The sequence below is a fragment of the Hyperoodon ampullatus genome (assembly GCF_949752795.1).
Source record: "Hyperoodon ampullatus genome assembly, chromosome: 5".
Classification (NCBI taxonomy): domain Eukaryota; kingdom Metazoa; phylum Chordata; class Mammalia; order Artiodactyla; family Ziphiidae; genus Hyperoodon; species Hyperoodon ampullatus.
The window spans coordinates 142,725,409-142,741,920 of record NC_136918.1 but is presented as its reverse complement, the minus strand read 5'-3'; the positions used below and the strand labels follow the sequence as shown (position 1 = coordinate 142,741,920).

General features: G+C 48.8%; 1 protein-coding gene across 1 annotated transcript in view; it reads left to right on the top strand.

Annotated features, from left to right (window-relative positions):
* C2CD2 (C2 calcium dependent domain containing 2) overlaps window positions 1–16,512 on the top strand; it is a gene marked incomplete at both ends in the record, with an annotated part of 59,240 nt that overhangs the window by 17,321 nt on the left and 25,407 nt on the right. The window contains 2 exons of the mRNA XM_079705457.1: window positions 9,249–9,368; window positions 12,413–12,517. Of these exons, the coding sequence (XP_079561583.1) occupies window positions 9,249–9,368; window positions 12,413–12,517 (225 nt within the window). The remainder of the gene's footprint in view (window positions 1–9,248; window positions 9,369–12,412; window positions 12,518–16,512) is intronic.

The window sequence follows — 16,512 nt, the reverse complement described above, 5'->3', positions numbered from 1 at the left end:
GTAGGTACGCACGCTTCAGCTCCACCACGGATTCCAGAATTGGTCGCTCAGGGGCAGGCCCAGCTTCCTCTGCCCGGGCAGCTCAGGGAAGCTCTCTTTCCCCACCCTTGGCAGATACGGGAGTCACAGAGCTCCATAACCCCTGCAACAAGCGTGGAGAAGTCTCTGGAAGATATTGGGAGGAAACTGGTGGCCACAAGGCAGGATGCTGACACCAACACAGCCCATTAGAACTGGAAGGGGCCTTGCGAGCAGATGCTCCAGTGCCTAAGTTTCAAAGGCTGGGGGACTGAGGGACAGATTGCTGCTGGCCTCACCTACCCAAGGCCCCTGCTTGGGAAGTGCCCCTGTGCAGTGAGTGCCCTATCATTACAAATAGACCCCAGGTCCCTTTGTGGTGGACAGTTTCTGTTTGCCGATTTCTGACACTGTCAGCGTTAAAAGAGGGACACCTCTCAGGGGCTGGCCTGGAGGTGCCGGGAGGGAGCAGAGATTGGAAATGGCGATAGACTATTTTTAAAGGTCTGGATATGTAGTGCCAGAAAAGCATCCTTGGAAAGTGGACAGTTAAACTGTGTTTGTTTTAATACCATTACAGAAATTGTGCATACCCGTCAAAAAGTTAGAAACAATATATAGACGTGCATAAGCTTTTTTTTTAAGTCTGCCCTCTTCCTCTCTGCTCTCAGCCTTCCTTCCTCTGCCGCCCCCGGATAGGACCATGGACGGCTGTCCACGTGATCTTCTAGGAAGCTTCTTACCTAGTAAACTACGGGTTAAGTGCACACGATCTTGTTTTCTTTCACAAGTTTCTTCGTAGTTCCTGACTCCTGTGTTTTCCTGACCAGGGACCGATTTTGTGGAAGACACCTTTTCCACGGATGGGGGGTGGGAAGCAGTGGAGGGGAGATGGTTCAGGCAGTAATGAAGGCCCCGGGGTTGGGGACCCCTGCGTCAAGCAGAGGACAGGCGGCGTCCCGGGAGCTCGTGCTCTAGGACTGCCTGTCGGGCAGGACACTGATGACGGTGTCTTCCTGCTTTTAGGATCTAAACACCCGCCATGGGTTCCAAACTTAGGTTGAATCCCGTGCCAGCAACGTCATGTGTTCTCTCTGCTCTGTGTAACTCTTGAGAAGGGGAGAACCGTAGCAGAGTCTGAGGACTCAGAAGCTGTCCAAGGAATGCAGACAGGAGATTCAGTGACATCCCCCTCCCCTTCCCACGCTCCCTCCAAAGCGTCAGGGTGTGTGTTTCTCATCCCTCGAACTCAGTCCTGACAAGGGACATGTGGATGACATTTGAGGTAACGAAAGGGATGACTCTGGGGTCTGGTGTCTCGTCACGTCTTCGATCGAGTAGGTGAGAATGGGGCCCTGGTCTCCCTTTGTGAGCATCTTCCCAGCTGGGGTTTGGTCTTGAGCCTCCCGGCACAAGCCTCGCAGAACACAACCGGGTCTCCCCTGCCTTCCAGTTGCCATGTGCTTGGACTTTTTCCTGCAGCCCCCGAAGACCCCCATGTGCCAGAGCAACTACCTTTGCAAGTACCTGGCTCGTCAGCAAGCCCCCCGCCCCCCGTCCTGCACAGAGAGCGGGGTCTTGCATAGCTTAGAGCATCTGAGTCACCTTGCAGGACCCGTGGTAGATGCACAGTCCACACCCTGCAGCCGTGGCTGAATTGGGGGCTTCTGAGCCATTGACTCATGACTCTTCTGGCACCAAATGTGTACAACTTCTCTTGCACCCAGCAAGCAGTCCTCCAGTTCTCTGGACACCAACAGGGTGTCCTACAATTCAACTCGATTCTGGCACTAACTCCCCACACAGCACAGACCCTACAGGGTAAGGGCTCAGCCCAAGACTTCCCCTCACTTTAGACGCCAACCCCAAGTCTGGGCCACCTGGCCCCACCGACTGGCTGTAAAGCGGCTTGATGGTTTGCTAGAACAGCTCACAGAACTCGGGAAAGCACTTTACTTACTATTATCAGTGTCTAATAAAGGACACAGCTCAGGAACGGCCAAATGGCAGATGCCTGGGACAGGGAAGGGAGAAGGGGTGGGGACCTTCCACACTTTCCACGTGCACCGCCCTCCCAGGACCAGAAGCTCTCCGAACCCCATTGTTCAGGGGTTTTCTGGAGGTTCCATTACAGAGGCACGGCTGATTAAATCACAGGCATGGGTGAGTGTTCCCTCTCTAGTTCCCCTCCCCTCCCCTGAAGTCCAGGTGGCAAAGCTGCTACCCTCTAACCACGCCTTGGTCTTCTTTCTGGCCCCCAGTCCCCATCCTGATGTTATCTAGGCCCCCCCACCCTGCAACCACCAGTCATCTCCTTAGTATACAAAAGACATTCTTATCACTTGGGAGATTCCTAGGGCTTTAGGAGCCATGTGCCAGGGACTGAGGACAAAGACCAGATATTTATCCCAAGAGGCAAAGCTGTGCTGGGCCGGGGGCAGTTTTCTAAAGGAGTTCTCCCCGGGCAGGGCAGGACGCCTGTGCTCCTGTGGACGAGCAGCTGTTCAGGGGGCGACTGGAAGCACCCCTGGGTCTCCAGGGCTCGTGGTCTGCAGACACGCTCAGCGTAGCCGGGTGGCAGCCCCGGTGAGGGCTCGTACCGAGAGGCATTCTCGGTGGGGCACTGCTTGTGGAGGAGAGCATTGCCCTTCAGCTTCCCTCCAGGGCTCTCTGTGTTCTCCCTTCCGGTCTCAACACACCCCCAGTACACTTCTCTCTCCCAGACTGTAATTGCCCTCTTACACAAGAGCAGCGAGTTTCAGCTAGGTTCTCTTTCCTCATGTCCTAGGAGAGGTTTGCTCCAGAATGTTTGACCCAGAAGGAGCAAACTTAACTTTTCAAGTGGCCTGAGAGCAGCTCTTCCTTCTTGGGGTGCAGCCGTAACCCCTCCAGGGCAAATGCGTGGGTTCGGAAGCTTTGTGAAGGCGTGAGGTCTACAAGGGCAGCGTGGGAGCTCTCCAAACGTGAATCAGGGTTAGGAGGGCTGTGCTGGGACAGGCACGCGCTGCAAAGGCCACACATTTACTTAGCAAGCGTGGCGAGTGTCCCTGTGAACAGGATGTATAGGTGGAAGGCTTGCCAGGCAAAGCAAGGGTCACTTGCTGCTGGGGGAGTGCAGTGACGCTGGCCTTCTCGGTGTGAGGCCCTCACTGAGCCACAGGCTTTGTGTCTGTAAAGGATGAATCCCTCCCTGGCCCTGGCCTGTGCAACACCTGCAGGGCCCCTGCCACGTGGTAGCTCTGATGCCGCCGGGCAGTAAGGGCCGTGTCTGTCCTCATGAGTGCCCACAGCCCTTCTCTGCCCAAGGAAGCATTGTGCCCATTGTACGGAGGAGGAAACTGAGGCCAAGAGAGGCTGGGGCACTCGGGTAAGGGAACTAAGAGCTGCTGAATAACAGAGGCTGGAACTGAACCCAAGTCGGCCTCCAGAAACGAGCTCCAACCGCAATACACCATCAACAGCACTGTTACTATTATTCTTTACCTTTTTATTATTATCATTTCACTTAAGCTCCCACCCACCCCCACCAGGAAAGAGATGGTGAAAATGGGAAAAAAGGAACTGAAAGTCACTCACCAACCCTTGCTTCTGTAAAACCATAGCAACAAACAGACTTCAGGCAATTGCATGGAATTTCCCCCGGAATCTTATTCCACAGTGTATGTCTGGGAACCCCACAGCCGTCACTGGGATGAATTGTATATTGTGAGCACATGGGTTTTTTCTACCTAAGGCTGTTATACATTCATATACTAAAATATACCCTGGGAGCTTCTGGGCACTGCTGGGCTCTTTCCAGACCTTGGTGGACCCCTTACTTTGCAAGGGTAGAGCACGCAAAGTTGTAGTTGCAAATAGGAAATTTGGTTGACTCTTTTTTGACTTTGCATGACTTGAAATTCCAGGTACCCCATTAGCCTGGTATTTATGCTAAAATACCAACAGGTTGTGAAATTGTTTTGAAGCCAGGTCTTTCCAAGGGCAGGTGCACAATTCCTCATTGGAGGCCTCGTCCTTTGAGATGCGAATGGGAGCAGAGTCTCTGGGAGGGCCACCTGTTTGTTTGGATAAAGGCATGTGGAACTCTGGGCTGAGTCAGCCCTCAGGTACCTCGCCTGGTGAAGACCAGGTAAAAGGACCCTCGGGTAAGCTGGGGTTTTGTTTGTGAGTTGGAACACACCGGCATTAGGTGGAAGTGTGACCAAGTGCTTTCATTTTAAAGGAAGTGTCCTCCTGTATGTGTCTTTTAATGCATAGAGTCCATGGAGGAGAACAGCACATTCTTGGATTTTTAAGCCAAGGAATGCTCACATTAAACCACATGATGTAGTAACAATACCTTCTGGTCGTGTACTCTTACTGAAAAGCCTCGTTGTTCTTTTTAAAGTATCCCAACAAGAGAAGGGATGGAGAGTGTAGTTGGGGGTGGGGTATCGGAGCCCGTGTGGTCCAAGGCACACCCCTCGAGGGGATGAAATAGAGCATCTACCCAGCATTCCTTGGGGTTGGCTGCCATCTTGTTTCCAGCATTTTTCACCTCGGTCCACTGGGAGAGTCCTTATAGAAATACACCTTCAGCCAGGTATTGTGAACAAGCGGGCAAGTAGGGTTAACTTTATAGATGTTCTGAGACTAGTCAGCTCTGACGCAGTTTACTTTTTTCTTTAAATTAATTAATTAATTTATTTATTTTTGGCTGTGTTGGGTCTTCCTTTCTGTGCGAGGGCTTTCTCCAGTTGCGGCGAGCGGGGGCCGCTCTTCATCGCGGTGCGCGGGCTTCTCACTGTCGTGGCCTCTCTTGTTGCGGAGCACAGGCTCTAGACGCGCAGGCTCAGTAGTTGTGACACACAGGCCTAGTTGCTCCGCGACATATGGGATCTTCCCGGACCGGGGCTCGAACCTGTGTCCCCTGCATCGGCAGGTGGTCTCTCAACCACTGTGCCACCAGGGAAGCCCCGCAGTTGACTTTTTAAATTGAGTCTGTTCCAGAGTAGAAGTAATATTTTCTATCAGGCTCGTGCCATCTTAAAGAATACTTACAGGGCCAAGACTGGGTTGCAGAGTTGGGGAAGAAATCTGACTGGGAACTCTGAAGGGTCTTGACTTCCGTTTTTATTTTGGAGTTCTTTCCCGCACGATGTCATATAGCGTGATTGAAGTGAAATATATTGGGTGGCATAAACCTTTTTGATCCTTCTTCTCAGCTGTACTCCTAATTCTTTTGGAGACAAAAGTAATTAAATTATTTCCAGTTCTCTAGAGAGTTCTCAGAGAAGGCGGAGCTGAGGCCATCATACAAGAGGCTTAATTGAAAAACAAGTGGAAAAGGGTGGTGAGATTGACAGGTATCTGAGGACTTACTTGTTGGCAAAGCAATAGCAAAACCTGGGACTACCTAGGCCTGGAATTCTTTGGGCCCCTGTCTAAACAAAGGAATATAGTTTGAAGATAAGACCTATTTGCATAGGTATGTGACTGAGTTTAAGATCTGGAGGCTAGAGAGAAAAAAAAAACCTTGACTGATGGCCTCCCTGCTGTTATAACGAAAATGTGGCCACTTTCACGTCCTAAAGATGCTTCCCTCAGCTGCCTCCCCTCTTGACCCTTGGGGGTGGACCAGGGACCCTGACCCTTCACCTGTCAGCGCAGCTGCTCCTTGGGCTAAAGACTTGCACCTTTGAAACCCTCCCCATGTGGAGCCCACCCCCCATGAAAGGCTCTCGTATGTAGAGAGGAGGGAGGAAGGGGATTTATCTGAATACACGGTTCAGCCTTCTGTTGTGTGATTTTTTCTGTTTTGTTTTTTGCGGTACGCGGGTCTCTCACTGCTGTGGCCTCTGTCATTGCGGAGCACAGGCTCCGGACGCGCCGGCTCAGCAGCCATGGCTCACGGGCCCAGCCGCTCCGCAGCATGTGGGATCTTCCCGGACTGGGGCACGAACCCGTGTCCCCTGCATCGGCAGGCGGACTCTCAACCACTGCGCCACCAGGGAAGCCCCTGTTGTGCGATTTTTGAAATGGTTTGTGTAATCGAGGATTTCTTTGCTTGCTTTGGGAAAAATAAAATCTCAAGAATAAAGCAGGTGGATTTGCGGCTGGCTGCTTTCCAGGGAGCTCGCTTCTGTGCATCCAGATCTTGGCTTTGTGGAGTCCTGCTCCAGGGCTTCCACCACAGAAGCTAGATATTGCTTCAGTTTAACTTTAAAAATCCAGTACCGATATCAGACTGCTTCGGGGGGAGGACCACACATGAAAGGTTTGACAGCCATATTTAAACAGCCCTGTATAATTGGGATGCTCCAAAGAGCTGACTTGTATTTTTTTGTGTGTGTGTGGTACGTGGGCCTGTCACTGTTGCGGCCTCTCCCATTGTGGAGCACAGGCTCCGGATGTGCAGGCTCAGCGGCCATGGCTCACGGGCCCAGCCGCTCCGTGGCATGTGGGATCTTCCTGGACCGGGGCACGAACCCGTGTCCCCTGCATCAGCAGGCGGACTCTCAACCACTGTGCCACCAGGGAAGCCCCAAGGAGCTGACCTGTAAACTTCAGAAGGGAGCCTCATGAACACGACTGTGTTTGGGGCAGGGAGACTCTAGGGTCAAGATCAGGGTCTCTACCCGCTCGTCCATATGTAGGTAGAAGCCAACCCTGGACGCTCTGGCGCTAGCTGGAAGGGTCTGCTTGACCTTGCATCAGGTGATGCTGCCTTCTGCTGTTCCAAGAGGGGACCCCTTGGGGGTGCGGACGGCCCTGCCGCTGTTTGCCTGGGTGAGAGAACTTAATCCCCGTTGTGGATGACACCTTAATGCACTAAGAGAAGATTACTTCTTTTTAAAGCCTCCTTCCCGTTTTGTTCTCATCCATTTGGCAAATGGGACATGATTGCTCTTAGAGAGGCGGGGCAGAGCCTGGCCCTGGACACGGATTTGGCCTAATGGTCATCCCTCCAGCTGGACCCGTAGGAACAGTGGTGGCATTTTGTTTGGCCATATCAAAACTGATCAGATTGTTGATTTAATTAGTTTTTCCAGCTGAATACACTAAAGAGAGGCCAAGAAATGGTTGGTCTATATGGCAGGTGTTATTTAGAGGGTCAGAAAGCCATAGGGCCAGGGAAGACCCTCCAGGGGGGGCCTCTGTGAAAGGGCATTCAGACCTTTAGATGTCCCATTTTTAGTGATTGCACTTACTTTCCTGATGTGACTTGAATGGTAATTGTGACCTCTGGAGGCTTGCATTCTAGAAATTTTAAAGTCTTTTAAAATCTTTGTTGGATTATTTGTTTATTTGCTTTTAACCGGGTGCTTGGGCTATATCTGTGTATCAGGAATGGAGCAGTGGGGTAGCTTTTTGTAGAACTGCGTACAAACGGAAACCAAACTCTTTCTTGAGTCAGGGCGCTAATGAAGCCGTCAGTGTTCTCGGTAGCATTCTAATTAGCTTAGTATAGAAGTTTCCAAAGAAGAAGTCAACCAGTCACTGTCTGGTTTTTAATTTTAAGCAGTAAAACAGCCTCGGCTATTGACTCAAAGAACAGAGAATTTTCTCCGTGTCACGTCACTTGTGTGTATAACTCATCTGGCATCAAAATACATTCCTTCTGGGACTTCCCTGGTGGTCCAGCGGTTAAGACTCCACGCTCCCAATGCAGGGGGCCCAGGTTCTATCTCTGGTCAGGGAACTAAGATCCCACATGCCACGTGGCTTGGCCAAAAACAAAAACAAATTCCTTCTAAAAGGATTGTTTATAGAGCATTTATTTTTAAAATGAATAGATGACATTCCTTATACAAACATTTTTTGGGGCCACCCTTTGATGAGCTCTGGAGATGCAATAACATGATGAAGATATAGAACTAATCCACATAAATCAGTCCTCTGAGAGGGACTTTACAAGAACGGATGAAAATAAGGGTTGTGCAATTTTCCGCCAGTATTTGGAAAAGGCAAGCTTTTCTTTTTCTAACCCCGCACTGTCAAGAGCATTTATAGTGGACACTGGAAATGGGCCCCTTGCTGGGGGGGCTGGTATAGTACAGGTCAGGTTCTTGTTGGAGGGGCCCCAAGTGGAGAGGGTTAGCCAGGGATCAGCAGGGGGACATGTTTTTAGTCTGAACTTTGTGAAATAGCAGTTACCCTGACAAAGTAACTGTTTTGACAGTCTTTCTACTTGGTATTTTAGGTTCTAAATCCACCAGAGAATTGAAAGAATTTTTCCTTCCTTCCCAAGTGACACCGTCCAATATGGAGTCAGCAGTTCCCCCGGGAATGTGGGATCCATCCCGCCGTACCCTCAGCCTCTGCCGAGCCGGCTTTGGCCAGACGCACTGGCCGCCTGCTGGCCCCCCTCCATCCTCTCCCACTGCCCTTCCTCCCTGCCTTTGCACACCTGGCACCTGGCCTTGTGGTCATGCCACACTGGGCTTGCTTGGCATCTTGCCAGGAGGGTGGCTGACCCCTCATTCTGGAAGGTCTGCTCCAGTAGGGGGATTCGGTGACAGAAACGCGATACTTCTCTGTGAGGTAACAGCGTTCACGCTCATCCCTCTAAAATGCTTTGCAATTTATGTCAGGAATATGGTCAGGTTTATTCCCGACATAATTATTTTGTCTCATAGGTCTTTAAATGAGCTCATTTTATAAGTCTGTGTTTGTTAAGGCTGTATCATTTTGTAACTGTTTAATATTTCATTTGTTCTTTGAATTATCCCTGCATCTTTGAAAACCACAATAGGTTAAAATTTATTTAAATAGAAACAATTTCTTGTGTTCTGGGTACGTTTTTTATTTTTTCCCTGTAACATCCATAAGAAGTTTTCTTTTTAAGGCCCATTTTTAGTGAGAGATGGTGGCTAATGGCTTTCACTCCATGTGAATGTGGAACTGTCTGGGCAATTTAAAATCAGCTGCATGGAGAAATAGAACAAAGCCATGTTTAAAGAAAAAGATCTTTATGAGTGGAAAGATCCTCACTAGATTTGGGCAAGCCAGCGTTAGCCCCCAGGAATCCATCAGGAAGAAAAGATGTGAAATATTGTTTCCAGTTTTCAAATTACTGCATAATAGAAAAGGTGTGAATCTGGATATTCATCCATATTTGAAGCTCTGAATTCTTGTCCTTGCTGATTTATAGAGTCCAGATGATTTTGTTCAGTGAAATGAAGATGGGTAAGGTGCAAGCTCTCCTCCCTCTTGTGTAAAGTTCCGTTGTTTTATGGCCCCTTCTCTAGGTGGTGTTTTGTCATGTGGTGGGTGAGACCATCCAGTTCCTGGTCAGCGTGGGGCTCCCCTCGTCCGAGGACACAGGGCGCCCGCTCTACAGTGTGCGGCTCTCCCCGCTTCATCTACAGGTAAAATTGGGGAGACTGAGCGAGTCCTAGGAGAACAGTTCTCATAAACCTGCAGAGTGAGAGGGGCACAATCACAGACATGGATGCTCCTGTTTTCATTAATTACTGTTCATTTCATAAGTTTCGAACTGTCACCTTCCATATTATATTGTCTCTGTAGGAAATAAAGTGTGTGTGAAATAGGTGTATGTATATACACACACACATATATACAGACATAGGTATATACACAGACACATATATATACACACACACACATGTACACGTATATATAATGAATTCAGAGTTTCCCATCCATCAAATACAGGAGATACGGTATTTTTCAAGGCACTGGAGCATATCAAGGGTGTTGTCGACTGTTAGATTAAGGAAAATGGCATGTGAGAGAAGGCGAGTGGTTCTATTTCAGGATCAAGTACTAGACCTCAGAAGACTCCTGCAGCTTGGAAAACAGCTTAGGGGCTGGACTTGGCATTCCTCCTCTTAGTGTTTGAAAAAGTCAGCTTTAAAAGACCCCTTATTATTTTTATATGTTAAAGGATGAGTACTACCATTATTTTTTGGATAATAGACATTATTATAATACTTATCTTAGACTTACATAATTATAACTTTTATGATTGATATATTTATATATTGTATATATAACATTAATAATTATACATAAAGCAATTATAAATAGAGACATATGTAATAATTATAATAGACTTATTAGTGAAACTTTTGGATGCCTAAACCATCAGATAGCTGTGCATGTCACACACACAGAAGCAGAAGTTCACTGCAGCTCTTGTTTAGCCAGTGTGTAAAAATTGTGAATTTCTGGGTCTGTTTCAGGGGTCACTGCTGATTCAAGCCGTTCCCTCTCCTCTGTCCTTGTACTTGACTGCTAATTTGGGGGACGAGCGCAAATCATTCAGGGTTCTCAACCACAAGGGAAGATTATATTCCATTTGCTTTGCTTAAAAGACATGGTTTTAAACAACCAGAGCAAACAGAAATTTCTGGCTCCCTAAATGGCTTTTCTCTGAAACCCAGCCTCCCCACCCCTACCCTGGTAACATTCCCTTTCCGAGAGTCGAAGAGGTTAAGTTGGCCTCGTGGACTTGTCAGATGTTAAAGCCCTGCTGTCCCCCCCTTAGTTTTTAGACAATGTGATTAGATTATTTTAAAGTCTGGGACACACGTACCCAACATGACACACATTTCAGGATGGGGTGAGTCCAGCAAGGACCACAAACATTCACCGAGGAAACAGTTTCTGAGATGCTGTTTATGTGCCATTTTCGGCAGCTCAGCTACAGGTAACACAATTGTATCTTTGATCTCTTACCATAGTTTAAAAGCAGCCCGTGGATCACCTCTCAAAGCAGAGGCAGCTGCTAGAGGTTGGTGAATTATTAATGCTCATGGCAGGAGGCATCCCCTCCTCTGCTGTTCTTCAGATAAAAGATGCATAGAGGCGAGCGGCTAACCCCTCTCCCTGACCTGGTGGGAGCGACGCGGGGACCGGGGCAATGAAATTAAAGTGCACTTTTGCGAGAGTCAGCCAGAATTATAGGGCAAGGGAAGCATCATTTCTCTTACCTCATGCTAGTTGCTAGCGTGAGGAAGAGTACTGAGAACTGAGAAAACAAGTCTAAAGCCATTCTCTCCTTCCCTTTCCCTGGGTGGTGGGGCGGAGGCGTGGAGGTGGGAAGGGTCAAGATTTTGGCTTTAGAATGCGTCTCCAGCTGAAGAAGGAAGGATGACGTATTAGTTTGCTATAGCTGCTGAAACAAATCACCATAATCTTAGCTGAAAACAGCACACATTTATCATGTCACCATTCTGGAGGTCTGATGTCCAACACAGGCTAAAATCCTGGGGTCGTGGGCTGCCTTCCTTTCTGGAAGCTCTGGGGGGAGAATCTGTTTCCTTGCTCGCCCGTCATCAGCAGGATTCGGCTGCTTATGGTTGCAGGACTGAGGGTCGAATTCCTTGCTGGCTGTCAGCTAAGGGCAAGGTCCCAGGTTCGAGAGGCAACCTCATTCCTGGGTGCCTGGCATCCTTTTCTGTCTTCCAGTCACATCTCCCTGGCACGCTCGTCTGTCTTCCTCTTCCGTTTTTAAGGGCTCCTATGCTTCCCCAGGGATCACTGGGTTAATGCAGGGTTGTCACCACACCCAAGGTCCTTTACCCTAATCACACCTGTAGAGTCCCTTTTGCCACATGAGGTAATATATCCAGAGGTTCCAAGGATTGGGGTGTGGACATCTTTGGGGGGGCAGGTGTTATTCTGCCACAACAGATGGGTAGGGCCGGAAGGGGCATCGGGAGAGATCAGAATCCAAGTGGAGGTTGTGAAGTGGCCCCGGCAAGAGAGGATAAGAATGCTGACGGCTCTGTACACAACCCTCGGGGGCTGTGTCAGCATGTGGGGCTGGACAAGGCGTCCGGCTCCCTTCTCTTTGTCCCTCCGTCTACATTATGCCTTGGTGATGCTCTCAGAAGAGAGCTGCAAGGCAGAGGGTTGGTCATCAAGAGGCTGCAGGGTTTTCATGGCACCTGGCCTTTAGCCCCGACCCTGACGTTCCTCTCCAAGTGACAGGCTGAGGCAGAGGAAGGCACCCGGGAGGGCGGGGTGGGCTACACAACGGGGGAAGGGAGGTCAGGGGATTTGGGACCCTCTTTTCCATTTTGAAAGCACACAGTATGCCAAGGAGGCGATAAATAACGGTCTAAGAAAACAAATGAACACACAGACATATTTTTGTTTGTTTGTTTGGTTTTGGTTATTTTTGCAGTCCACGGGCCTCTCACTGCTGTGGCCTCTCCCGTTGCGGAGCACAGGCTCCGGACGTGCAGGCTCAGTGGCCATGGCTTACGGGCCCAGCCGCTCCACGGCATGTGGGATCTTCCCGGACCGGGGCACGAACCCGTGTCCCCTGCATCGGCAGGCGGACTCTCAACCACTGCGCCACCAGGGAAGCCCCACAGACACATTTTGAGGCTCCAGGGAAGAGAGCAGTCCTCCAATGATCTTTTTTTTTTTTCTTTAATAGCTGGAGCTGCACATGAAGGAGAAGAGAGAAGACATTCAGATCAAGTGGTCCTTCATCAGCACGCCAGAGATGGCCATTACGATCCAGCCCAAAGCACTGGGGGAGGTCAGTCTGTGAGTTTTTGTGATTCCTCCCTCGTGTACGGGCAAACATGGCACATTATGACCACCTGCTCTGGGAGACGGGGCCTCTGATTAATGCGTCTGATGTGTGATCCCGGGGAATGCCCAGGGCAGTGATGGGGAAGCGTTGGTGGGCGGGGTGGGGGGTAGGGGAGGTGGGGAGGGCCTTCCATGGATTTAATGCCAGCTTTCACCTGGGCTACACCTGCAATCACCTGGCAGCTTTTAGAAATCCTGAAGCCTGCCTTGTCCCCCAGGCAGGTTTAATTGGACTGGGGATTTTTTAAAGCACTTGTGTGCAGCACTTGTGTGCAATGGTTGAAAACCATGGCAGTGATGGAACCTAGGTTTTCCTCACCATTCTATCACACCTGACCCTCAGATGCTTTCCTTCACTGTGAGGGCGCTCAACTCACCTACAGCTCAGCCTGAGTCCAAAGCCTAGCTTCTAAGGCCACCACCTCCTTTCTCCCCACAGCTTTTGCAAAACTGCGTCTCAAGTCTGAAGGTGATCTCCCCACTTCCTGTGGTCCTGGGGGTGTGAGGAAGTGAATTTGGGAGAAGGAGGGGCCTGCTGAGTCACACGGGTGCTGTCACTTTCAGTTGCTGGAAAGATCGTGCAAAATTTAATAATTTGTCCATAAATAGTGTAACTGTTTGTGCCTTGATATAGGTGTAGGCAATTTGTTTTTAAGACTAAGAAGTTTGAATTGTAATTCTTTTCTCTTGCATACGTCAGAAGTGGAATTGTTGCCTGACCGTTTAGTTGTACAAAGTACGTGTGTTAAGTGTTTCCCTAGTCACTGCTTTATTTTCTTTTTCTCCTTCCCGCCCACGTTTGCATCTGCTTGCCCCCACATGGCACTGCTTTTTCAGGCCCACAGTACACACAGAACGGTTCTGTAAACGGCTCCCCTGACACCTCTGACATCAAACTTCCGAAGTTCAAGATTGCTCTGCTGGTCTTCATAGCAGAGTGTATCCCGCCGAGGGGGTACTGAGTTCTGTGTTCAAAAACTACTCAAATTAAGGGTTTTCCTCTGTGTGGTTACGTTACCAAAACTTGATGTGAGTTAATGTAAGCAGCTTTCAGCATTCGCTTCTGTTAGTACAGTTTCAGGTTTTGTCCCCCATCTTTGTTGATTTACATATTTTTTGGACATGCAGAATATTAACGTAGTTCAAAAGTCAAAATTACATGAACTATTGTGTGCAGAAGTCCCGTCTCCATTCCTCTCCCCTCCACCCCATCCATCCCCTGCTCTCTGCTCGCTTGTTTCGTTTTCGTTTACTCATCCTAGGTTTCTTTTTGCAAAATGGACCTTATTCCCCCATTCTTACCCACTCAGTGGCATGCTGTATGCACTCTTCACACTTTGCTCCCCACAAGGCCCTGTACGTTTCTCTGCCAACCATGGGCTCCCCATATTAATGAGAAGCATGACTTTCCCAATGAAGTAATCCTGTGGGATTAAACCAGCCCCTTGGAGCTGGGTCCTGTGGGCTTAGTAACCCCTTGGGCCCCTGGTGGTTGAGATGGCATGGGGGCAGGGGGACAGCTATAAAGGAAGGTCCCCAAGTCAGCTGCTCTGTGGATCTAAAATGTGATGGACTCTGAGCACCCCAGAACCCATCTTTCCCCCTTGGTTTCCTCCTCTGTAAAGTGAGGAGAAATGTGCGGGTTAAAAAAGATAGAAATAGATAAACCAAGTGCAGTACATCCATACAATGGACTATTATTCAGTCATTAAAAAGATTCGAGTACTAATATGTGCTAGATTATGAATGAACCTTGAAAACATTGTGCTCAGTAAAAGAAGCCAAACATAAATGACCGTGTCATATGATCCCATTTCTATGAAATACCCAGAATACAAAAATCCATGAAGATGCAAAGCAGATTAGTGGCTGTCAGGGGCTGTTGGGGGGACGGTTGGGGAGTGAGTGCTAATGAGTAAAGGCTTTACTTTGGAGGTGATGGAGATATTTTGGAACTAGATAGAGGTGATAGTTTTACAACACCGTGTATGTATGTACTAAACACCACTGAAATGCATACCTTAAAATGGTTACATTTATGTTATGTGAATTCACCTCAGTTTAAAAATAAGGGTATCAAGAACCTATTGCAATAAGAGAAAGATGGTGGCGGAGCGGTTCTCAGTGCAGACCCTGGAGCCTTAGTGCCTGGGCTTAACTCTCAGCTCTGCCACTTAGGAGCTGCAAGACCCCACACATGTTAATTAATTTCTCTGTGCCTCAGTTTCCTTATCTGTAAAATGGGGATGATGATTTTCAACATGGTTGTGGGGATTAAACTAGTTAATATGTGTAAGTGCGTAGCATCGAGCCTGACACATCCGAAGAGTGACATAAGTGTGAGCCATTTTGATTATTATTCGTTTAGAGTTCCTGGCAGAGAGTAGATTTTCAATAAATGACAGATTTGGCCTAAGTTTGCTGTAACAAGGCCTGGCCAGCTGGTTGTCCTTGGGACACCACAGACCAATTTCTGAAATCACTTCCAGCCCCACAAGTTAGAAGATTTTTCAATAGGTCTGTGGTCCTGGTGGAAATCAAGTCCTGCCAGTGTCCATCCCCCTGCGCAGGGGGGGCTGAAGCCCCACAGTGGGGACATTTATACCAGAAGTGACGAGGGACACAGAGGGCCCTGGAGCCGTCAGTGGCAGAGCCAGAATCATGGCCAGGGTGGCCGAGCATCGGCACTCACCACACTGCAGCCGCTCTCCTGAAACCATGGAATGATGGCGTGGATGCCAGCAGAGCTAGCAGAGTTTGACATTTTCTTTTAGCAAGTGTCCAGCCAGATCCAGCTTTTAAGAGTTCAAAACAAAAGCTATTATATTTAAACAAGGCTTTTCACTGAGATTTAAAAAAATAGATCCTCCTTGCTTAAAAAATGAGAGATAAGATATGCAGAAAAGTGCACATCTTGTAAGCGTGCAGCTCATTGAAGCTTTCACACACTGACCATTCATGAGTACCCAGCGCCCAGCTCAACAAACAGAGCAGGGTCGGCTCCCCAGAAAACCCCCTCTACCCGCTTCCACTCACTACCTGCAGCCCCTACAAAGGGTAACGATGCTCCTGACTTCTAACATGTATGAGTTATCTATGCTTGCAACTAATAATTACCTCAAACCCAGCAGCGTGAAACAACACACATTTACCTCATAGTATCTGCCAGTCAGTCCAGGCTTAACTGGGTCCCCTGCTCGGGGTCTCATGGGCTGTCATCATGGTCTGGGCTGACTGACCTTCCTAGAGCTCGGGATCCTCTTCAGTCTCCTATGGTTGTTGGCAAAACTCGGTTCCTTGTGGTTGTAGGACTGAGGTCCTCAGTTCCTTGATGGCTGTGGGCTGGGGCTGCTCTCAGCTCCTTGAAGCCCTGCAGTTCTGTGCCATGTGGCCCCCTCACACGTGGAAGCTGACTTCTTCAAGGTTAGGAGGGGAATCTCTTGCTCTGGTTTGCTAAGAGGGAGTTGTATATAACATAACCTTTGGCCGTCACATCACTTTGCCATATTCTGTTGGCTGGAAGCAAGTCACGGGCGCCGCCTGCCCTCAAGGTGAGGGGATGATGCAGAACATGACTCTTTGAGGGTCATCTTAGAATTCTGCCCACAAACAGCATTAGCTTAGTTTTGCTTGTTTTGGTACTTTAAATAAAGGAATCATGCAGTACTATGTATGTGTTTTTCTGTGTTTGGTTTCTTTCACTTAACATTATGTCTGTGAGATTCATCTGTGTCATTGTGTGTGCTTGTGCATTGTTTGTGCTCATCACCCTGTGGTATTCCATTGTGTGACTGCACCATAACTTGTGTATCTGTTCAGGTATTGATGGATACTTAGGTAGTTTCCAGTTTGGGGTCATTATGAATAGTGGTGCTGTGAACATTCTAGAACACATGAGCGCGTTTCTGTTGGGTATTAATTATTGTAGCCTTATAGAGC